We start from the raw sequence: 25,610 nt of genomic DNA on the forward strand, positions 1-25,610 counted from the left end.
TGGTAAAAGATTTTCAGCATTATAAAAGCTCAGAAAGGTCAGGGTGATATAATAAAAGCTATCAAATTGCTAATAAAGCAGAATGAGAACCTACAGAAAGAAGATGGGAATAGTCAGGCAGGAGGGCAGTAGCATCCTTTGGATAATCAATTTATTTTCTTGTCGTGTCTTTGTCTAGATACAGACACACAAACACACTCACACGTGTACCTGATGGAGGTGAATGGTTCTCCTCCTAGGCAGTTTGTGCTGATTGCAGTTCCATAGTTTTGAATATTAACTTTTCACTCTGTTTGCTGCTGATACCATATTTATGTGATATTTATCATATTTATGTGATTTTACAGCATCAAGACTAGCAGTTCACAGAGCTTGCTGAGGCCAAAAGGCACCAGTGCAGGTTGCACTCCCCTGCTATAGCTGCTGAGCTGGACTAGCTGGGCATTGAAAGATTCTCCTTCCCTTCCCCACTGAGAGCAGAAGTCCCCAGGCCCACAGTGAAGGATGCCACTTCCTTTGCCTGATGCCCTCCCTTCACTTTCACATCTTTCTCCACCGTCTTGTACAAGCACTAGAGAAGCCACAGCACAAAGTGGCAGCAGTGGGTGATATAAGTATCCTCTGTGGTAGAAGAGAGATCCAATGGAAAAGTGCTAAAATTTGAGGATCCTCCTCTTTCTTTCCCTTTGCTTTCTCTAAGGTTTTACATGGTTGCATGCACAAAACCAGTGACTTAAGACACCAGAAAGAAGCAAATTCTTTGGAGTAATTAGTTAGCAAAAATTGCTGATGTATAAAAAGCTTGAGAAAGGCTCAGAAAAAGTCTGCAATGACAAAGAATTTTCCCTTATCACTGAGTGATGTTCTCAAGTCATCATTACAGTTAATTTATCAAAAGGAATGATTCAATAATTATTGGAAACAATAAAGCTAATATTTTGGAGGATGTTTCAATGCTTTGACCCTTTAATTAATAGAGATACTTCAGTCAAAAGAAATTTCTGTGATAAAAAATCTTAGAGCTATATTTTCAAAATGTGTTGCCAGTGACAGCGTCAAATGCAGAAGCTCTTAGCTTAATGCACTGATTCTTTTTCAAAGTTTTGAGATCAAAATTCTCTCAAAAAATAAACACCAAGATGTGGAAAGGACCAAAATAAATGGGAAAGCTATCTTGTTTGAATTGGTGATGATTAAAATTGTTTCTTGCAATTTTAAAAACCAGAAATAGAGTTTCAGGAAGAGCTAAATAGATTAATGCTATGTCAAAGCACAAAGAATGACAAACACTGACAATAATGACAAATTAATTTATTATATCCTTGTAGAATACCGGTATGTACCATACTTTACTTTTATTGTACTATCAGCATATTTGGAAAGAAATAGGTGCTAGAATTTACCAAATAGTCCTGGCATCAACACCACATCAGGGCTTCTGTGTAGTTCATTTGTCTGGGGAGGATATGAGCTGAAACAGCTTCCAACACTTAAGTAAACATCATGCAGCATTACACAAGAACAGATCAATAACAAATTGTATTTCTATTGCTGCATTTATCTTCCAAACATTTTGCAGTTCAAAACACAGAACCCCTCAGGCAGATTGTTGTTAATGGCAAGCAACACTGTTATGAATAAAGTTGAAAAATATTTTGTTTTAATGTGCTGTGTTGACAAGGAAAAGGAACGCTGCAGCAAAATGAAACAGTGCAATACCTGAGGGCTGATATAAAAGATATTTCACATGTAAGTTATAGAAACAAATAATTATGTTGTCCTACAGAGCACAGGTATCTGATAATTTACTCCAGGCTATACAACAGATGGTTGAATTTTGGTGGGATTACATAACACAAAATTCACCATAAACCAAGCAAGTCTTCCTAGGCTCTCAGTACAGACCTAGAAAGAAAAGAGATTTATGAGAAGATGATCTGTTTTACTGGGTAATGTGCCTGGTATGAATTACCTCTGGGAGACACCTTTTCTCCTCCATGACTCTAAAGGGAGACTGAGGTGAACAGATAGACTAAGAAAGCTAAATCTGAGACAAAGTTAGGCAAGAGGTATTGCATACTTTAAATACAAACTATAGAACCATAGATTAGTTTGGGTTGGAAGGGACCTTTGAAGCTCATGTAATTCAATCCTCCTGCAATGTGCAGGGACACCTCCAACTACATCAGGTTGCTGAGAGCCCCATCCCATCCAGTCTTACACTGAATGTTCCCAGGGATGATGCATGCATCCACCTTGGCATTCATCTTTGTGTGTATGTCTATATATTTGTATAGGTCTGTGTGTGTGTACAGGCTTTGAATAGAAAAATTCTGAAAAACCAGATATACATGAATATACGTTTTAACAGTTCTACTTCATAATTAGATGTTATTCAGTAATAAGCAATAGGATTCTCAACAGACATACCCCAGAGCAATATTAAAAATTTCTAGGCACAAGCAATGCTGTAATGTCCTTAGTACTTTTGGTTTCAGCTAGCCCAGTTCTATACCTGCCCCATCCCCATCCTTTCTGTCTCCCAAAGGCTGAAATCATACAGTAGGGTGGACTGCTGACTCCAGCAAGAGGGAGCTTAAACGTGAGGAAGGACTGTCCACCTGCCATAGCTTTTGATGTCTCTCCTTTGCTTCAGCAGGATTACAAATGATTGCTACAGGGTGGAAACTAGCTGATCTCTAGGCTGGACCCCTAACTCAGTTAACCTCTGTGTTGATGATGAAGGATAGAATTCATTAGTGTCACTGAGGATATTCTGGCACCTTAAAAATCCTGCCCTTTAAGAACAAATAACTACATTTATCTCCATAATACCAAGCAGACATGTTCAATGTCACATTGGATTTTGATCAAGATTCAATACAACAATATGCAGCTGAGAGGTTTTATTACACCATGGAAATACTGCTCATGGTGGACCACATTGTGAGCATCTGTGCCAAGTGCTCAGGCCAGCCAAGTCAGAGGGTCAAATAAGATTTTACTACAACCTCAAACAAAGCCATTGGAACCAGATGCTGAACTGTCCCAGTGAGTTACAGTAAGAACTGATACAGACAGTAGTGGTCAAGCCATGTATAGCATCTCTAAGTAAGAAGGAAACATGGAAACAGTGAAGAAAGGTTGAATGGAGTAACTGATAATGAAAGAAATATATTTTACACAGTGGTGAGAAGAGGTGTAAGCAGAACAGCAGAACGTTCAGGCTAAATGCAATTTTTTACTCTGGGACCCTCTCACAAGTCTGCCTCAGGTCTGAAGTCCATCATTTATTCTTATGATGAGGTTTTGGGCCTTTCAGCAGATATGGGCACACCTGGGGTTTTGTTAAATATGGATTTGATAGATGATAGCTGGTCTGACAATGTGTCTGTGCAGGAGTGGAAGAGGTCATATTCTGCTTCTTTGTACTGATGGTGGGATCAATGACTCGAGGTACAACAGAAGAGCGTAGAAGGAAAACAGCAGTTCACACTTTGTGTTTGTGACAGCCCAGCACTACTTGATGGCTCAAAGAATGCTATACAGTTCATCCAATACAATATTTCAGGTCTGCTTGCTACCACAAGTCATACTACAATTTCCCAGTCCTTATCTGGAACAGCACACCATCTAACATTTTGCTTTAATGAAAATTTGTTAAAACAGTGGATGTTGAAGTGATCAGACTAAATTTCCATCCTACTGACAATTTTGTTCTCTGGAAAAAGCAAGGACCACTTTCTGTGATTTTCTCCTGTCATCCCTCCATCAGCACGCTGAAATGGAGCACAGCAAGCAAAGACACGTCTGCCAGATGAACGTACAAAACGAAGGTATTTTGTTCCAACACCCACCAAATTACACGGGGAATTAAGGAAATACAGACAGTGCCCAGAAGGGTCCCACGACTGGCCCTGTGGCTGTCAGGAGGCAGCTGCGGAGCGCAGAGCGCCGTCAGGAGGGGAGAAAGCGCCTTCTGCCCTGACGGGGCGAGGGGACCCTGCGGCCGCCCCTTGCCGGGGCCGCGGCGGGCCAGGCGCTGCTCCCCGACACCAGCCCGAGCCACGGCCGCCGGGAGTTAATCATTAAATCCTCGGCAGACCCGCTCCTGCCGGCTCCCCCGAACCTCCTCGGCCTTCAGCCGTGCCCTGTCCCCTTCTGGCGTGAACGAGCACGGCGGCGGGAGGGGAAGCGGAGCAGGCCGGAGACAGCTCCCAGCGGTGCCAGCCGCCTGCGGGCCGCCGTGCGAGGCGGAGCCCCCGGGGCCGTCCCTGCCGCAGGGGAGCCATGCCGCCTCCCCGGACGGCGCCGTAGGGCACACCTATCCCCCGCTGCCGCCCCCGCATCGCCTCTCCTCCCCTTCACGGCGGCGCTTGGCCGACACCGTCTCCGGCCCCGGTGCAGAGTCCCGGCCGCAGCCTCAGCCGGCGCTCCCCGCGCCCTCAGGCCGCCGCCGCCGCGCCCGCCCGTCCGCCCTCCCGTCCCCTGCCGCCGCCCATGGGCGCCGCCCGCGCCGCGCCGGGGCACAGCCGGCGCCGCTGAGGAGCATGGCCAAGGGACCCGAGCAGGGGGACACCTTCCTGCACCTCCCGGCCGCGCAGGCGGTGCCCGCCGAGGCGCAGGAGGAGCGCTACGCGGGGCTGCTGGGGCGAGGCTTGCTGCCCTGCGCCCGGGAGGCGCTGCCCGAGCCGCCGCTGTCCGCCGGCATCAAGGCAGGTAAAGGCGGCGGGGAGCCGGCAGCGTGCCCTGCCCAGCCCAGCCCAGCCCGCGGCCGGACAGGCGGCGGGGAGCCGGCAGCGTGCCCTGCCCAGCCCAGCCCGCGGCGGGACGGGCGGCGGGGAGCCGGCAGCGTGCCCTGCCCAGCCCAGCCCGCGGCCGGACAGGCGGCGGCAGCCGCTGCTCGGGCTCCGGCAGGGACGCAGCTGCCGGGCCCGTCCCTCAGCGGGCAGGGCGGCAGGCGGGAGGGGGCGGCCGTGTTGCGGGACTCTAACGATGCCCTTGGGTGTCTCTTCTTGTCCCCCGCGGCGCTCAGAAACACGCTTGGGCAGCGAAGCCCTCTCCTCGGAAGAAGAGGATGCGGATGCCCGCGACGGCGCGCTGACAGCCGCCGAGCAAAGCCCGTCTTCGAAGAAGAGCATCACGCAGATCATGAAGGACAAGAAGAAGCAGACGCAGCTCACCCTGCAATGGTAGGGCTCCGGAGAGCCCCCGCTGCCCGCCCTGGGGGCTCCGGGACCGAGCCGGCAAAGTGTCCGTCACACTCCAAGGGACCTTTCTCTGACAGCTGAGCCGGCAAGGAGGGCGGCATCTCACAGTCCTTTTAGAAAGAATTTGTCATTTTTGGGCTGTTTCGTTAGTTGTTTTTTGTTTTCTGGTTTTGTTTTGAGGATTTCTTTTGGATGAGCTTCATTTACAAATAAGGACAGCCATCCCCAAATTTCTGTGTTTTGAAATTATCAAAGGTTTGTCACTTAACAGCAGTCTCAGTCAAATTCTCACACTATGTGGCTATCAATGAAACGTATCATCAAAATGTAGAAGGGAAACATTATTTAAGAATTGCATTTGTGAATGGCTGTTTTAATTATCCTTTAAGGCTGCAACAGTTAGATTTTCACTGTCTTATAATGCATTTCTTTTACATCATGCACTGAAGCCCTGGCTTTGATTTATTTTATCTGGGGAAAAAAGTTAACCAAATAAGAGGTAAAATTCTGCAGACATTAATTGATAAATGTTTATATTAAAGTACACTTGAAACTATGGAGGAGAGCTGTTGAATTAAATGGGAATTTAATTATGAAATGTAGACTGTCAGTAGAGATTTTTTTTCCTTCTAACTGAAAAAATAGACTAAGCCAAATCATTCAGTTTCTTATTCTAGTTTACATCTGACTTCTGAGTGTAAATAGTTAAGGGTTTAAGTCTGACAAGTCAGTGCAAAGTTATTCAATATGCAGTGCATACTACATAGTATTTTCTTACAAATTTATGTAATTTGAGAAATAAATTTTTTTCACATCATCCCAGGAGCAGAGCAATGTAAAATGATAAAGAAAAAAGCCATCAGGACAGAGAAACACCCAGCTGTTACCAAGGGTTCTCTTGAAGTGAAAACAGTCAGGTTTTTGCTTCAGTTTTAAAAATTTTAGTTTAATGACCATCACTAGCACTTGTATTCTGTAAACTGATTGGGAAGCTACATAGAAATTCACTTTCTTTAAAAAACACTGGTTTTTTTCACTGGGGTTTGAAGCATTTCCAGGTCCTGAGTGGAAATTAAAAAATCAAAAGGAGGAAGAAAAGAGACATTAGCTCAGGTGTTAAGGATACAGTGGAACAGAAGATACAAGTCCAGGTCCCTGCTCTTAAATCCTTTCAAAAGACTGCCTTAAACCCAGGTCTGGCATAGTCTAGTTAAGGCTCTTATTTTCAGACTGAGGCTGCCTCTTAGGTGATGATGATTTAGTTATTTAAAGCAAAAAAGTCCAGACATTGAAAAAGACTCATTAAGAACAGGGATCTGGCTCCAGGTTTTACATATTCTGCAACTAGCCTAAGCACCAAGTGTGGAGTCTGTCTATAGTGCCTGTCATATTCAGGAGATGCTCATGTGTGTGCTCTGGTGGCATTCTTCAGTAAAATTTAAAAAAAAGAACAACCCAAAAAAAGAGAGCAGTACCAGAAACTGGAAAATGCAATCAGGAGAAGTGGCATGTTGCTCCTTACTCTGTCAGTTTCTTTCTCTACACAGGCTGGAAGAAAACTACATTGTATGTGAAGGAGTCTGTTTACCAAGATGCATCCTTTATGCACATTATTTAGACTTCTGCAGAAAAGAGAAGCTGGAACCTGCCTGTGCTGCAACTTTTGGGAAGGTAATAAGTGAATGCCTTCATAATTCGTTAGATCAGTTGTTTGGAAGAATCACAGTTTAGTACATCCATGTAAAAATTCTTCTGAACTTCACATTTTCTGCTGCTAATGTACGTGAAAGTAGACAAACTATAACTATACTGTCTCCTATGAAAGCATTTTTTAACATCACCTTTAGGAGATTGAAGCTGAAATTCCCTTTGATTTATTGATGTTTTTTACAAAAAAAAAAAAAAGGCATTCTCTCTGAGTGCTTATTTTCTTTTCCTTTTTGTTCATGACATTAATAGGTTCTTTGCACAAAACCAGATCTGACATGGAAGACACTTATAATTATACTAAAGGCAGTGTAAAGTGAGATGTGATACAAGCAGTACTACAAGGGGAAAAGAAATTAATAGCACAGAGAGCTCCCAAATGAAAAATTGTTGATTCATTCTCTTTTCTACCCTTCCCTACAATTAATCCTGAAGTAATTTAATGAAAGAGAGATATGAACTCTCCAAATTAAATCCTGAGTATTTAGTGAAACAGGAAACCAAAAATGTTTCAAGGATCATCTTTTTTTTAAGCACTACTGATCTAGTAATTGTTTGGACATAGTGAATGCATTAATTAAATTAAATTACAATAATGGATTTAAAATCTGGTTCATAAAATGTTAATTTCCTATTTTATTCCTCTTGAACTGGATATACTAAAAGAGTGGATATCTAATTTTCATACACAGTTTCAGTATAAATGAGAAAGACAATGGTTCCATTTGAACATTGTTTTGGCAGTTATTTTTTAGATGTATCTAATAGATATTAGATCTCTCTATTACTGAATTAATTTTTCAGATCATACTTTCAGATAAAAATATCGATTTCTATTTGTTTGTCTTTGAAAATGGAATAGCTAAAGGGCAGAGTTTCGCTTGATTTTTTTTTAGATCTCTGAAGCAAAAGATGTAGTTGTACTTTAGGAACTTGAACATAACAGGATTCTTGTGAAGCAAGCTAGATTTTAAAATGTGGAAGTGAAAACAGAAAGGGAGAACAGGTGGGAAGACTGGAGATACTCAGCAAGATGGACAAGGATGGAAGAAAGCCTACAGAGTGAAACATGGCCTAATTGTTTATATTGTGCCCTAGGTTATCAAAAATGTTAATTCATTAATTACCTTACATATATTTACACTACGATTTTTCTATAAACAGATTGCTAAGAAAGTTTACCGGTGTTAGAAATTAATGCAGTTGTTTTCTCTTTAGACCATTCGCCAGAAATTTCCTCTCCTTACCACAAGGCGGCTTGGAACAAGGGGCCATTCAAAGTAAGTCTCAATTATGTGTGTATCTGCTTATAGAACACATTTTAGGAATCGTGTATTTCCACATCTCCTTAATATCTATGTACTAATTGGCAGGGGACTTTATTCAGCTGGTACACTGCAAGTGATAACTCCCATGTACACAGTGAAACTGATGCTCAGACTCAAACATTTAAGTTTGAAAACATTGCTGCATAATTTTTAGAATTGAACTGCTTAAACGTCTAAATCTTGTCATCGCATTTATTGACCCATGTATACGTTGCAAATATATTTCAAAATATTAGATTAAAAAAGCATGGGTTCACTTAAATACACCACCAGAAGAACCACTGTTTTGAATTGAAGTTAAGGTATACTTCTGCTCTTCATTGTGGGTATCATATAAAACTCTGGAAAGTACACAATCTGTAGTGCAGTAATTTAATAAATAATGTATCTATTAATTTGTACACTTGATCTGTGAAATATCAGGTTATAGAAATAGATCATAGACAATTCTATATCACCTGGTGGTAAAGGTTTTATTAGTACTGGTTCTGGCATTGTGCTTTGGCCATGAATAATTTAGTGTAAAACTGTTGTGAAAAAGTGGTAACACACATATTCCCTCATGTCCATTTTGCTAGTGAATAAGAAAGAAAACCAGAAATAATGATAATTACAGAAATAGAAGAAACTCAAAACTGTTTGCTTGGGAAAACTCTTTATTTTAAGCTACTTAGCCTTGAAAGACAAAGTTACTCTTCTCTTTCAGTAGTTTAGACGCAAAACTCAAAACGAAAGAAGACTGAAAAGAAAAACCCTACAAGACTTGTTTTCCTAAGTGCTTTGCAAAATACTAGAAATGTCTGAAGGATATTTTTTTTATTTTCATTGTTTTGGGGAGTTATTAAATGTTGTTACACTTGGTTTTCTTCCTGCCTTAGAAATACAAGAAATAGCTGGTTAATTCTGCCTTAGTTTTGCTGAAGAATGAGACGTCAGTTGTGAATTTTAGGTTTTGTTGCAGAAAAAATGAAGGTGGGGAAGAACTTAAATTCCAAAGTTTTGCTAAGACATTCTATTTCTTCAGCATGTCTTAAGCATTTATTTTAAATAACCATTAACAAAAAATAGAATCCAAAGGAAATAAAGTCTTTGTAGAACATTATTCCTTTTTATTTTTTTTGTTGCTGGTTTTAACAGAGGATAGTTCATGCATAGTCTCTTTCACAGTCTTACAAATTTGTAATCCATTCATTTATTTTAGGAGATAGTACACAGTCTGCAATGTAAAGAGGAAAACTGGAACTGAAGTTAATTTCTCTTTTTGTAGGTGACCTGTAGATGCTGAGTAGAGATGTTTTGAGGACAGAAACTATTAGAAGGTTATTTATTAAGGAAAAGAGGGATTGTGTGCATTGTCTGCTATGGTGAACTTGAGCTGTGATTACAGGCATAAGATGATGTAGACGTAGCTTCGCTGCTGGTATTGTGTTTAAGATTTTAAGAGATCTGGCGTTCACAATCTGTGCAGGAATATTTGACAGCGTACTAATTCATCAATGTAATGGTAAATTCTGGATCAGGTTCATAACCCAACATATTTGGTGAACCAATTGGTGACAATGAACGAGATAATGCAAGGGAGAGATCTCCCACATACTCATTATATATATGTTCTGAGATAACTAACAGATTGATAAACAGGATCCAGTGAGGATCCAAACTTCCAAAACATATCCTGTGTATGTGTGATTTAAGCACAGTAGCAACCTTTATTAAGTAAACAAATATGTTTCAAATATGTATATAGCTACAAAATTAGTTGTGTTAGAATATGTGTGACTATAGTCCCCTTTTCTCGAAGACATTAAGCAATATTAATATAGAAGTAACACATGCCCAACATTTCTGTGGCAGATTCCATATCCCTACTGACCTTGTTGGTATTATGTGCCATATTTTCATATGGATTAACTGTTCTTGAACAATTTCCTCAAAGGAATGAGGCATCATCAGGTTTTGTTTGAACATCTGGCACTTGTTTCTCTGTATTCTTTTCATCAGTTTTCCTCAGAAGCTTTTCCTCTGCAATTCTCATTTCTGCTAAGATACATTTACCTTGATCTTGCTGTGCTACAAATGTGACCCCACAAAAGGCACAAATGACAGTATTTCCAGTTCAGACTTAATATAGTAGCAGTAGTCATAGAGAAGTGTCAGTATAAATAGTAGAATCATAGAGGCATAGAATGATAGAATGGTTGAATTTGGAAGAGACCTTAAAGATCATCTAGTTTCAACCCTTGTGACATGGGCAGAGACACTTTCAACTAGACCAGGCTGCTCAAAGTCCCATCCAGTCCAGCCTTGAACACTTCCAGGGATGGGAGATCCACAGCTGCTCTGAGCGACTTTTGCCCATGCCTAAACACCCCCACTTTAAAGAATTCTTTCCTAATATCTAATCCAAATCTACCCTTTTTCACTTTAATGATCTCTGATAATCAGTTTTTCTATCTGTGGTGGTGTGGGCCGTGTCTCCCTCAGAACTACAGATTCACTGAGGAGTAAATGAATTTCTGATTTCACCAGATAGCAGTTAGTCACACAAACGTTATTTACAAAAGTATTTCTATTAAATTAATAATAAAGTTAAAGGATTGTTCATCAGTTTCAATAAATTACTAGTTACTCTCTTTCTATGTTAGCATGGACTCTAAATGTTATAAGCTGTTTCTGAGTTACTGGGACTAGTAGGAGAGTTCTTACTAGCAATTAAAACATATTTTTTAAAGTACAGTAGTGTAGTGACATTGTATTATTTCTACTGCTCCTGTATTTATTACATATAATGCTAGCAGGATCATTATTCTTCACTATTCCTGGCAATGATGTTTTATATAGCAGTATTGCCCCAGAGCTCTGATCATTGTTCAGGACACTATTGGAGTCAGATGCTGCAAAAGCATAAAAAGGAAGAAGACAATTCTTCTCAGGTGGAATAGTTGTTCTTAAATTTAGAGAAAAGTTAACACCCTGGGAAAAAATTGCCTTCCTGGATGCTGGAAGCATATATATTATATATATTGGTAGAGCCTGGCTGTGATCAGAAGAAAGCAAAGAAAATAATTTCCTTTTTCTTCAAGGGGACAGAAATTGTTTTTCTCCCACTCTGCAACATGCTCTTTCTGACATCCTCATGAACATGAATTGGATTTGAGGAAAAGCTCCTGCACTAATATATGGAATACAGTTGCTGTTTTAAGGTGTGAGATACACAAATGTTAGTACCTCCTCTGTTCCCAAGCAGCATTTGTCATCTCTAGTTCAGGGCAAAGGACAAACTTAAAATTGAGTCTGATGATTCCTAGAATTCCAGTCAGAATCTCTCTTTCTCTGTGTTTACATCCAGCAACCCATTTGTGTAAAAGTGTCATTGCTAAAACTTATTTAAACATTTGGCCAAGAAGGTCCAACACACTGGACACAATTTTGTTAACAAAATATATTAATCTCTCATGCCCATGCTAATCACTCTACACAGCTGAAAGTAAGGAAAATTTTCTGTTTTCACTCTGCTGAGTGAAAGAAGATGCAAGCACCATAAATACTTCCAACTGCTCTCTTAGATTAGTATTTCATAAGCAACAGTTCTCTGTTCTGCATCCACCTTTTTGCAGTGGTAATTTTGAACATACTGTGGTCAATGCTGGAACTCAGCTGTAACTTTCAAAGTACGTGAATTGCATGAAGCAGCTATTTGGGAAAACGTACAGACTGCTCAGTTCATACACATGGAAGACTGTTTGAGCTCAAGTTACAATTTAATTTCTTTGTAGACTTTGATCAATGATGAATCTTAGCTTTTATCCATCATGTCTGAAAACTATTATCTTATTTATTAGGAGTGATTTAGTGGGTTAATAAAACTGATATGGCAGCTGGCCCTGTGATAAGAAGTTATTGCAAGTCCCTGAACAGCTTAAGCCTATCATTTCCTTATCAGCTGTCATTCGTGTCAGTGTATGCTAAAATCAGAGCTACAAGTTGTGTAGGAACATATGTTACAACAAACTACTGAAATTAAAAGAGTAAAGTATCTTGGCTTGTTTTGTAAAATGTTTGTTTCAAAAATTGAGGGTAAATTCCTTGTAGTAACCGATTACATTTTGTTTGTTACACAACAAAAATAATAAATAGAAAAATACAAATATACTGTACATATGCACAAAAATATGCACATAAAGAGACAGAAGAAAGGCATTTGAAGATGTAGGTTAAAGATGTTGTCAGTGTGTCTGGTATGGGTATATTACTCTCAACAGGGAGCCCAAAATAAGCTATTCAACTAATGGCTTGTAAGAGAATAATAATCTTCATACCAGATTACTCTATGGACTATGCCACACAGAGCTTGAAAAGTAAAATTATATTATTTTTAATAATTTCTGTGCTGTGATTGGAAAGCTGCTTTTTTAGCAGCAATATTTCAACTACACATTACTGAAGAAAAACAGAATGATACCTGCTGTGCCTTTAATGCACACAGAATATGTACTGAAAATGTCTATTCTCTACATAACAAGATGTCTCAGGGATAAATTCTGATATTCTGGGACATTCCAGCAGGAACAAGTATGTTTCCTACCACTGGATACTTGAGAATCTGAATCATACAACAATTCCTATTCCTAGCCCAAATATATTAATATTGAATTCGATGTGGAATTATCTAAATATTGAACCATAGCTCTGTAAAGAAGTAATGCTTGTCCTTGCCTCTGACCCACTCCAACTGAGGAATGCCAAATTTATGGCGAAAGTGTAAAAGTTTTTATTTTAGAATTCAAAAATGATATATGATTGAAGCTGGGAGATTTAAACTGTTGGAATGAGATGTGGGCAACTGCTTGCTTACATGGCCGATGACAAATGGGCAGATAGCATTGTTAAAGAAGCAGTCACAACTCTATTCTTTTTCATTCTGTTCAATGGACACCCTTTGCAATGTAAAAACTAAGTAAATGCCGTTATTTCAAAGAATCCATACATGTGTATTTTCAATACTTTTGTATGTCACAGTAAGGAAAGGGGGGAGGCACTTTTGGGTTTCCTAGGGCCCCAGTGATCTAGCAGTGTTACATAGACTCACCAGTTCCAGGAAAGCAGTAAAAGTGATAGTGCCACTTTCTCTCATGTTTCTTGGCTGTAAAATCCTGAATGCACACAACAGACTGTCCAGAAACAGAAAAAACTGTTTCAGCTGAGATTGTGAAAGCTTCCTAGGCTAGGCAAATATATCATCCTAATGACCATTTTCCTAGGCATAATTTGTATCTAATGCCTTTAACCAGCTTTGTAAATATAAAGCACGTGAGGGTTTTGTTCTTACCTGTGACAGTTCCATACAAGAACAAACAAAATATTGTGATTTTTTTTTTAATGGTCATCACCAGGAACAGCAGAGATGAGATGAGGTTAACACTTTTGTTCATGTGTTCTATGAACTACTTGCCGAGGCTTTGTGTCTTAAGAATGCATTTCTTCAAGCTTTTAGGAAGTTTCAGTGAAATCAGAGGAATGTGTTGCAAAGTGCTACTTTGAATCAGCTCAGTTAAACCAGCTGCCATGGTACTTTTAAGCTAATATTAGTAAAAAGCAAATTAACCTTTCTCTTCTATTCATAACATTCTTAGACAAACTTGGTTTAACACAATCAGTTTTTAAATCTGTTGAGTGAAATTTATAAGACAGGGCCTATCAACTTTGATAGATGAACTCAAGCAAACTTTGCTATGACCGGTAAGGAAGGAGCTGCCCCCAGCTTGCTCTCCTGCCCTTCTCTCAGAGGTCATTATTTTGTAGCAAAATCAGTGGAAAGGGGTAAGTAACTACTGCACAGCCAGTTTTCTTAGCACTAACCCAACCTTTTTTGCATCTTTGGTGTCTTTGGTTAAGGTGTTGAGTATGAGCACTGCAAAGCCTGAGCAATAGGCATGTTTCCTTTTTCAGTCTGTATTTGGGAGTAGTAATCTCTGGGAGAGCAACAGGGGAGACAAATGTGGATGAGAAGTGCCTAAATGGCTTAATAATTTATAGTTAGTCAGCCTATGACTTGACAGAAGAATGAATAAATGAATGAGGTATTATCATTATTAGTCATAGGAGACTGAACACTAAGTTATAAGGTGCACTGGCAAGCTATTTTCAACTGAGAAAGGCTCTGAGGGTCTAAATGTAATGGTGGCGAGTGAGATAAAATGAACCTGATAAATCAAACCCAGCACCCTTGCAAAAAAAATGAAGTAAAATGAAACAGAAGGTATATTAGAGAAAAGAGATGTAACATGTTACTGTAATTTCTAGCTTCATTCTTCTAGTAATTGAGAAAGTATTTTAATTTTAACCCTTGAATTTTGGATCAAATCATGACAATACTCTTTTTTATGAGACTAGATTTTGCTCCGTGTCAGTGAAAGGAATCATTAGATCTTTTTTGAAAAGCTTTCAGATAGCATTTAAAATTGGTCTGAGAGCTTGCTTTACTTTCAGTTTGGTTTGGCAGTTTGGTTTACATGACATATCATTCATAAATGCTCCTTGGATTTTTTTTTTTTTTTTTTTTTTTGTTTTGTTTTGTTTTTTGTTTTTTGTTTGTTTTTTTTCCTTGCAGGTATCACTATTACGGAATTGGCATTAAAGAAAGCAGTGCATATTACCACTCTGTGTATTCTGGAAAGGGCTTAACCAGGTAAAATAACTTCTGAGACTTAATGAGTGAAGGTCTAACTATAACCTTCTCTTAGGAAGGTATATGCAGGACTCTAATTTCTGTTTCTTCAGAACTAGAATTGCTGTTTAAAATAGTTAATTATTTAAATGGTTGATCGCTATATTTTGCTAGTGTCTTCCAGTTTGACCCCACCACCTGTTAACAGCAGAACATTTGGTCAAGTTTGTATGAGGGAGCAAAATCCCATTTCCAGAACACTTGTCTAATTTTGTTTGCCTTTGTGTCACCCTGTGAGTTTTTCCCCCAGGACAGCTTTCCATTATGAAACTTCTGGAGAATGGTGTGAAGCTGGCACCTGTGGGGCAGGAGGGAGGGGTCAGTGTAGATTAATATTTACAGGTCCTTTGACTGGCTAATATCAGTTTAAACCTAACCCAGGAAGCTCTAATTATATTTATTTAAGGGACAGCTAGCAGGATCAATATGTTACGATAGCTGCCTGTTGGTTTGCCAAAGATTAATAGTTCGTAAAACAAATGTCTCTTTTCACATATGGCTTGAATGATGGCTTTCATTGTCTGTGGCAGTATACCTGGATAAGTGGGACTCTGAGAAAGGAAAGGAATAAATGAGTTTATAATCACACAGAGAAAATTCAGCTGGCGGCAGATTTAGGTTCTATCCGAAGAGATCTTTTCCAAACAATAAGAAAAGTGTGAAAATTGAGGGTAATGCTGCCAATGATGCTTAAAAAGGGAGAGTTGTCTCCACAGCAGAACTTAGGTTGTAACAGATTAGAATATTCTATTTCTTTGTCTGGTATGTAACCAGAGCTGTAGTACACAGTGTATTTTTTTTTATAATACAGAATTATCTTGAAGAAATTGTTCATTTTGTTGACTAAAATACAGTTATTTTCATTTAAAGGAATATAATAATTCTTCTCAGCTTTATGGCAGGTAGGTACAATCTAGTAGCAGTGAGTGCAGAGAAAATGGAGGTTCTATAAAATTCCCCAAGGCTGTAGTTCTGAAAGTATACACTCACATAAAGATCACATAGATACTCTCTAAGATTTTCAGGACTACTCACTAGATTCACTACTTAGGAACCTTTTTTTGTGTTAGGACCTGTGCTGTCTTGTATGAGATGTTGAATTTTAAGGTCCAGCAGTTTAACTGCCTCCCTATCTGAATTAAAGCAGAAGCTCAGATACTCATTTTGCACAGTCCGGCCCATCACAGTAGCTTGATTTTTCTGTGTGGAGATAATGATGCAATAGCCTGGGGTTAAGAAGAAGTTTCTGGATAATGAAAGAGAATCAGGAAGTGTAGGGATTCAAAACTGCCAGTTCCTGGTTGCTGCATATAGTGATCCATAAATCTGTCCTTTACGTCTCTTCTAGTCGTTGAGGCTCTGGAAGAGTAATGCTAGCAGATGCTGCCTCACATTTTTGCTGAACATGCAGTGTACATTTTGCTGAACATGTGGAAACCCAGAGTCCAAAACAAATATAGCCTTGAAGTTAATTAGCTCCACGTTGTAATCAGCTGAGTGATGCCTTCATTTACCACATAACTATCAGCACGCAAGGGAACTGTCTAGGTAACATATGCTAGATTATCATGTGGTGGGAACTGGGCAGGAGGAATTCCACAACTGCTTAGCCTCTGAATTTCTGAGAGCATCTTAGAGAGCAGGAAACAGCCAGAGAACATCTCAACAGCAGGAAACAACGATATTGCCACTAATAATTATGAGAATTCATATTGCCCACAGTATCTTATCAGTTGGCAGCTAGTGGTACAGGAAATAACAATAATCAAACAACATTTATCATTATACTAATCCATTAGAATCGGTATTATTACACATTTTCGACTTTAGTAGTTATAATTTTCTTTCTGGTTTCTGCACTGAAGGGTTGTCTGATATTCCAATGACTGAATCGGGAATCTCTCAATTGGGCTTTTAATAGAACATTTACTATACTGCAACACATTTTTGCTGGTTAAGGAATCTTTTTTCTCAGAAATGTATTTCATTGCATCAAAATAGTACTGTAGTGAAAAAGAATAGGAAATCACTATGATTTCTTAATTTTTCCAAGAAATGTTAATTATATATATAAATATATATACTTATTCCACTCTGAATTTACTCAGCTCTATTAAAAATTGCATGTATTTCCTTAAAAAGACATTATGGACTTGCACCTATGCTACTCTTTTGCTGTTTGTGAAGTGGCAAAGATCCAAACAAAAAAGTGAAACTGGATTTTATACTTTAGTGTTTAGTCACTGGTCTTAATCTTCATGTTTTATAAGACATCTGTAGGCTTCCTGTTATCCCTGGGTTTTTGAAAATCAGTGGAAAAAGTTAAGGAAAAAAAAAACATTAAAAAACCCATAATAACCCATAGTTGCATTTGGGAAAGTGTGGTCATTTTCCTAATAGATCATACATGTATATAACCTCTACAAATGTTCTGCCTATGAAAAAATAATTAAATGTGTTTTCTTTCAAAGGTTCTCTGGAAGCAAGCTAAAGAATGAGGTAAGTGTTGTAATCTGTTTTACTTCTGTTATAATACAAATATATGACCTGTGGTTTTCTTCATATTTATTTCTTTAAAAACTGCAACAATATTTGACTGCATAACCTTTTTTAACAAAGCTGAATATTTGCTCCTCTAAGTATTCAAAGAAATAAGATTGGAGAACACCTTTTAGGGTTCCCATTGCAATTACCTGTAACTGTATTTAAGCAAAGGATCAAGTTCTAGCTTTCTTTTTTTTACATGTTACTTTTGCAGAAGGGCTTTTTTAGAGTCTCATGTCTGACTGGAAGCTGAAAAGAAATTTTTTTTTAAATAAACTGAAACTTGTGCCTTCTAGTCAGTAATGCCTTTCTCTATTTTTTGCTCTCAGTGACATTTTGTTGTTATGTCTCTTTACTACTTTTGCTTGCTGAATGGGACAAACAGCAGCTTTGAGTAACTACTTATCAGCCTTATAGCCTTCCACCGTACTTGTTGTGATTTCAACATCTTGAGTTTCTTTAGAGTAAAATAAATCATAAAGTCTTGAAAATGGTTTTCAGTTCCTATTGGATATATCCCTTCTGATGAACCCTAGAACTGGATCTGGTTTGTTGGTTTTTTTTCTCCAGCCCCCCGATAAGGTGTCTATATTTTTACTACTGTGTACTATGGTATAGTCACTGTCATTCTGGTCATATTTATAATAGAAAATTATGGATTATTGTGCATTAAAGGTTAAGGGTTGCTCACAATATTTTTATTTGGTACTTATTCCAACTGGCATGGAATATCCTGTATACATATTATTAAACTCCTGAACCTACAAAAAGACATAGGGATATCTCTGCCACATTGCCACGAAGAAATGTCTCTAATGCGCAATACGTGTTGAAATATGACTGGAAGTGTTTGGGGTACTGCAAATTGGTATGGTCCAAAAGAATGCCAGAGGCCATTCTGAGCTAATACTGTTCCAGTATTGCTTGGGAATGTTTCCTAACACCATTTAATTTACTAGACTAAATATACCTTCTGTGATCAACTGACACAGCAAGCCTTTCACCTTTTTCATTTCCAGATAAGCAACTCCTAGCTGATAGCAGACATTTTTATTGGTCCCTGAGAGTGTAGTTTTGCTCCATCGATTTTCATCCCCCTTATTACCATTATTCAAAGCCATCCATGTCTTTCTACATGACCTCTTGGTCTTCCTCTGATGATGATTTCATTAGCTCATGTCAACCAATTTGGTCTATGAAATACTCAGCCAGATCAGCCCCAAGTCTGATCTGTGGGAGTTTTCACTTCAATCCCTTTTGAGCCCAGTAGTTTCCTTGTCAGTACAATTTGTTAGCATTTCAGCTAGAGTCAGTTCCTTAAATATTTTTACATTCTTCTACTAATCCCCACTCTTACCAGCATAACTGATCATTTCCCATGGTGACACCATGTCAAGTATTTTAGTGAGGTTCAGATAGATTAGATCTGGTTGCATTTTCCCTGTTCAGATAATTAGCTATCTTATCAAAGAAAGATAGTGCTATGCTGTGGGATATCCCCAACATATTCATGAGCACTACTGAAGCATTCATTCATTCATTCATTCAGATTTTTTGGGATGGAGTATATCTGGTTCATGTAGCATAAATGGATGCATATTTTCTTCCATCTCTGATGTGGCATTCCCAGTCTGCCTTGGAATTGACAGTCCCACAAATCTCTCTTGTTTCTGACCCAGAATTCCTTTGTCCACCCAGAAAAAACATTCATAAGATAAGTCAGTGGAAATAAATGAGAAAGGGCACATCATTGTGAGTTCTTGATTGTCTACCTCAGTGTTGTCTGAAATTATTTTGGCAAGTCTTAAGAGAAAAAAAGTCTTTCATGGTGAAAATTGAGTTACAATAATCTCGGTGCACTGAAATTTTGGCATTATATTTTCATTAGTGTGAACAGGTGATAGATGTGTCCTTTTTCATTTACTTGAAAGTACATGCAATTAGGTATTCCAAAAAGATTTAAAATGATTGCAAGAGGTATAATTCTCAGTAGGAACATAAAGACATTGAAAAGATGTTAAAGCACTGATTGTCTAAATATACTGAGTAAATGGCATTTGAATGAACACTTATTGAGTGCCAGGGACACTGTTTACTTCTGGTATGTTTTATCACGTTTTCTAGTATTCTCTCTGTAGGGGGAGATATCAGCAAATTCTTTTATCTAAACCAGTTAGTGCACCATTAGAGTCTGCATGGTTAATTAGGCAGATAATATTACTGTCATTATCTTAATGTTAAATGGCCATTAGAAACAGATGGCATTAAATTGAAAGGGCAAGTGGCAGCAGGTTAAAATATTAAGCCTAGAACCAAGGCACAGTCATATAAGTCCATTAGCAAGGTAAAAACATTGCAGATTATCTTCTCTTAAACCTCCCACCACCATCACTGCCTTTTTTAAATGAACAAATCACTTTTAATCAGAGCTTTTAATATATTTCATGGGTAATTGCATAATAAAATCATTAGGATTACTCCTGTTAAAAAAATACCCTCCTTAGGCAATTATAACACTACAAAAGTATTGACATGAAGAAGTATGAATGTTTCTAAATTTCTTTTACTTAGAGCTTTATATGTGTTTGAACAGTAGATAGCACAGGCAAAATTAGTTTACATGATGTATGCTTTTGGTTTTTTGCTGCTTGTTTTGTCAGACACATCACCCTATAAAAATAGGACTGTATTTATGTTGAATAAGTCAGTTACAGCTATGGTTTTCTGAATTCATTACTTGAGAGAATTTCACTTGAAAATGGCCTCTAATTAAGGAGTCAACATTTACAGAAACATAGTCTCATTTGGACATTTCTACACTATATGTTGCACTATATACCTAGCCTTCCCACTTCAGTGAAATCTACCTGTTGGCAAAGGGTAGGAAAAGGTCACTTCTAGTTCCATTCAAACGCCTTATGCAAGATCGTAAATTTCATCCATTAGTACAGAGGGAATCTTCACAGAAGTAATAAGGTTTTCCACACGAATACACAGAAGGCCAGCTCATGGCTCTGCACACTGACTTGAGATAAGGACTGGTTCGGCTAAAATAGAACAAAGTGTTTCAGCCAAATGGTCTTCTTTAGATTTGAATGAGAATAACTACAGTTCAGCCAGTAAGGGCAGAACCAGATTGTATTTTTTCTCTTAAGATGAGTAGTATTTGAAACCTTAGGAGTATTCAGTAAAGTTTATATGTAGACACATATTTGATAACCTTCCTGAGCTGGGGTTCAGATCTGGAAAAGCATCAATATTTTTGAAGAATTATCTAAATGCAAGTATTGCGGTACCTTGAGAGACTCATGAAATAATATAAAAGTTTAACATGAATTTTTGATTTCAGATGTAACAGTATTAGCTATTTTAATGTTCCTGCTTTTTCCCTTCTGTTTCAGGGTGGTTTTACTCGTAAATATTCTCTCAGTTCCAAAACTGGAACACTCCTCCCAGAGTTTCCAAGTGCTCAACACCTTTTGCTTCAAGGGTGCATTTCTAAAGACAAGGTAAAAAGTGAGCTACTTCTCTTCTGTCTTAGAGATCAAAAATTTGCCACAGAATGTTTCTTCATATCTTAGGCTTTGAGGTATTGACATGAAAGAGCCAGAAATGTCCACGATCAAACAGAGGTGACTGATTTATAGAGGGGGCAAACCTTTACTAACACCGATTAACTGGCTTTCCAATGGAAAGGTGGTTGAATTATTTACCTATTAACTGGCCCAGTATTTTACAAACTGATGGTATGTAAGACGGGGAGAGCAAAACAAACAAATAACTGAGAGTTGTACTCTTTACAAATGCCTTTGGATTTAAGGTAAATTTTGATCTGATTAGAACAGAACAAAACAAATAATTCACAACAAATAGTTAGAAGAATTTTACTTCCATTAATTAATTGCTTAAAAAGTGACTGAAAATCTGAACGTGTTTGGGTTTTTTAAAAATTATTCCTAAAATCAATACTTGGTATTACTTATCCTAAGGATAACTCTTGTTGGAAGTATTTCTCATGTTTGATGTCTTTGACTCTACGTGTGTGTTATGTCTGTGTTGTTTCTTGTCACCTTACAAGCTGCTGCATTGTGCTAGGAATCCTTTGACAGACATTTTGAACTTTTGAATTTAGTCTTCAGTGCAAGTGATTATGGTGACTGGCTTGAGACACGTTGCTTTAAAACTTTTTGGTTTTGTTCTGAGAAAATAGTGAAGCCTAGGATTCCTGTGGGGAAGAGCTAAACAAAAGGAGCCACCTTAGCTGGAAATATTACCATTCCTAAAGAAAGACCAAGATCTGGTCAGCAGTGTGAACTATTGCTGCTGTAGTCTCCATCAGTGAAGTGATATCTTTCATATCGGTAACATTGTCATTAAATTTAAATCTGACAAATGTTTGGGTTTCCTTGAAGACCCAACAGATCAGTATAAACAAACTGATTTTTACTGTTGCAACAATTAGAAAAACTTATAATTCATTATCTCTTCATTTTTGGCTCAGCAGCATTGTGCATGACTGTCTGGGGACAGACTTACCAAATTAGGAGGAGATTGTGGAAAAGATGAGTTTCTGCTTTTCTTGCATTCTCTTTCTTTGCTGCTCTTTCCACCTTTCTTGTTCTCTTATTTCCTGTTTTCTTTTCATATTGCCTTTTCCCTCCTTCAGCTTATCTGACCAAAGGTTATTAAAACTAAGATATTTAGGTATTCTATTGAAGACAGCCCATACATGAAGCTTGACTCTTTCATTAAACTCTTAAGGAGTTGCTTGCAACTCAGATGTCTGGAGAATTCATAAATACAGCAGTCTGCACTAAAATAGATGGGTAATTCCTGTGTTTAATGTTTTAAAGAGAACTTACCCAACCTTTATACTTCCATCAACTCCTTTCAAAAACAATTCTTTAAAGTGTTCTTGAGTCTCACACTTTGCTATTGCTTTTCAAGGGCAGAGTAGCAGTTAGTAGTAGTTAGAGAAGCAGCTTTGAAAGTCAGAAAGGTCTTTCTTCAAAGACATCTGCATCCTGAACCTATTGCAATAAGATGGCATCAGGATCATTCAAAATGTGATAGTGGTTTGCTGGAGAAGTTCATAAGCTGTGACAAACCTTCTGTAATTCAGGACCATAAGAATAGTTTTGTTAGCATTTTTCCTTCCTTGAAATACTTTGCATATTTCTTGTATTATAATTTACTATAATTTTTAAAATTTTTTTTTTTTAAATTAAGGGAACACTTTACTCAGATAAAGTAGCCTGATGAGATGAAAGGGAGTTCTGCTTTTAAAAAGTTCAGCTCATGTGAGGCAGTGATTAAACTTTGACCAAATGACTGGCAGCTATTTTCTCATTTGTCCCACTAGATGATGTTTCAGAACACTCATAGACGCCTATAGTAGCCTAATGATTAACTTGCACCACTCTTTGGGATTAATCTTAGCTTCAGAAGGGTGAATTTACTTTACCATCTGACTGACTAATCTAGCTATTGCCTTACTTTATTATCCACATTCTCAAGTGTATACAGGTTCGGATGCTACATGTCTGACCACAGCATCAGTGCTTGACTTAAATAATGACTTAAATAATGCTTGAATAATAATGACATAAAGCTGTTGACAAAACTGGAGATGAGTGACATCCTCATCACTTCTGAATATACAGGCTGCCTATTTGTAAATATCCATTGCTATACAATTCATATTATGTGTTTAAACACTAACTATACAAAGCAGTAACTTAGATCACTGTAGCAATAAATTAAAGAGTTAAGAAACTCTGTTTAATATTGCTTTTTTCCAAAACAGGTAGATACTCTTATCATGATGTACAAAACACACTGTCAGTGTGTCCTTGACAATGCAATTAATGGGAACTTTGAAGAGGTAAGGTTCTGTAAACAAACACTCTTGGTATATATGCATGGGAAGCCAAAAAAGCATGATTTATGTCTATGAATCTGATTCCTATTTCTTTAGATCCAGCATTTCCTATTACATTTTTGGCAAGGAATGCCTGACCATCTTCTTCCCCTGCTTGAAAATCCCATCATCATTGACATTTTCTGTGTCTGTGACTCAATACTGTATAAGGTAAGTGAAGCTTTTAGCTATATGAATAATCTCACCCACAGTACACCTTCTGCATCTGTAAAAAGATAGAAAGACAGGATGCCATGGCTGCTTTCTGCTGTAAGTCAGCAAGGAAATAATTGAAATAGAGAAATAAAATGGGCACCTGTAAGAGCTGAGCTCCAGTGTCAGCTCAGCTGTACATCTGATGCATGACCATGGGCAGCACACTAACAGTGAAACCCTGACCTACTTGTGTGAATGTAGCTAAAAGAAATGCTCTTGTGCTCACTGATAAGGCTGACTAAGGTAATCCTGGATGAAAACTGAAGCCTTGTTTTCACTGAAAAGATTATTTCAATTTCTACCAGAAAAGAGTCTGTGTGGCACATTGGTAAGGTGATTCCACACGCCAGTCTGCTGCTCACAGGCCATGGTTTCATGTTACCAAGCTGGAACAATACTGGGTTAAGACATTCTTGCCCCTCCTGCTGGCTGTCTTTCATTTCTGTTCCCATGATGCTAGATGAACCAGCAAAACTGCTATGCTCTAAATTGGTCTGGGTTTAAAAAAAAATTAAGAAATACTTGTTTTGAGGAGCTTTTGTATCATATGAGTTCTTTGATTTAAGTCGTGGCATGACCACATAAGTAATTGAAACTAAGACCCTTAGGAGTGTTGGAAGGTTCAGGAATTAATGCTCTATAACTTAAAATATAATAATATAATAAAAGAATGCTACCAAAGTTTCCTAAGTTTTCATTTGGAAAGTCAGATCAGATGATTATTTAGTAGATGCAAAGTACTTTAAATTGCTCTGATAGGATGTGCCATAGAAACAGAAAAGGATTCTCATATAAGTGTCTCTCTAACAGATTTCACATCACATATTGATGAGAAGAAATCACTATTGGCATAATAATAAGCCCCAACCAGTCAAAGAAAAAGACTTGAACCTTTTTAGCTCTGATGCCTTATTACAATCTGTCTTTCTTTACTTTACAAAAATATGGGGGAGGAAATCCAGAAAAGATGAAAATATGTATTTCTTAGAAGCACATAAAGCTTGAAGTAAGAAGTGTTTTAGTTAGCATAGTAAAGCAAAGGTAATTAGCATCAAGAATCATAATTACTACCCAGGAGATGGGTCATTAAGCCTCATTTACTTGTAGAGGTTATAATGTACCTTGAGTTTATGAGGTTTTTCCTGCTCTAAATGTGTTGTCTCAATAGATTCAATATTAACTTTATTTATGATAGATTTAATGTGACAGAAGAAGTACTAGAGGAACATTAAATTATAAATTGAATAAGACTGAATTTCTCAAAAATTTATATATTTGCTACTGTGCCTCTTATTTGTCTCTCACTATTTCTTTTCTTTATAATCATGTTGGATATTATTGACATCACAGCTGACAGAAAGAAGAAGGAATTACATTGGATTGTTATTAATGGAGAAAGGAGAATTCTGGAGTATTGTTCTCCACAGTAACATTCCCTAGGGGGCATGCCAGATGGCACAGTTTTTTGCCAAAACTGTTCCACACCACATTAGTTACAGAGAATTTTATGGTTGAACTCTTAATGCCTGCAGTGCCATGTCCAGTTTGGTAGAAAGAAGAGTCAGCAGCATTCAAGGACTTGGGAGATGCTTGAGTATCTGCTTTACAGAGACTTGGTGATGCTAGAAAATACAAAGTGTTTATACATCTCACTTTGACTGATTTTCCTACTCTAGGATGTGAGGAATAATAGCATGTCTTGTTTGGTTTTTTCCTCATTTTACTGCTATGAAGATATACAATAAGATACGCAATGGGTGCTTGCCAAGTATATCAATATCTCATATGTTCCTGTCTAATAGTGATTGGAAAAATCCAGGCATATAAATATCTGGACAGTAGGTTTTGGCTTTGTTCTGTGTAAATTTTCTGTACTTATCACTTTGCAATGACAAGACATGAAGGAATGAATGAGTGAATAAATGGCCAGTGGAAGCATGATGTCATTTTCTGTTAAC

The 25,610-nt window shown here is 38.1% G+C and overlaps 1 protein-coding gene across 1 annotated transcript in view; it reads left to right on the top strand.

Moving 5' to 3' along the window:
• Window positions 1–4,458: 4,458 nt before the first annotated feature.
• Window positions 4,459–25,610, top strand: part of RFX6 (regulatory factor X6) — a 32,861-nt gene continuing 11,709 nt past the window's right edge. The window contains exons 1-9 of the mRNA XM_056487544.1: window positions 4,459–4,719; window positions 5,036–5,192; window positions 6,758–6,881; window positions 8,136–8,197; window positions 14,856–14,933; window positions 17,444–17,471; window positions 20,918–21,025; window positions 23,323–23,400; window positions 23,494–23,607. Of these exons, the coding sequence (XP_056343519.1) occupies window positions 4,551–4,719; window positions 5,036–5,192; window positions 6,758–6,881; window positions 8,136–8,197; window positions 14,856–14,933; window positions 17,444–17,471; window positions 20,918–21,025; window positions 23,323–23,400; window positions 23,494–23,607 (918 nt within the window). The 5' untranslated portion in view covers window positions 4,459–4,550. The remainder of the gene's footprint in view (window positions 4,720–5,035; window positions 5,193–6,757; window positions 6,882–8,135; window positions 8,198–14,855; window positions 14,934–17,443; window positions 17,472–20,917; window positions 21,026–23,322; window positions 23,401–23,493; window positions 23,608–25,610) is intronic.

The sequence above is a fragment of the Oenanthe melanoleuca genome, chromosome 3, assembly GCF_029582105.1.
Source record: "Oenanthe melanoleuca isolate GR-GAL-2019-014 chromosome 3, OMel1.0, whole genome shotgun sequence".
Taxonomy (NCBI): Eukaryota; Metazoa; Chordata; class Aves; order Passeriformes; family Muscicapidae; genus Oenanthe; species Oenanthe melanoleuca.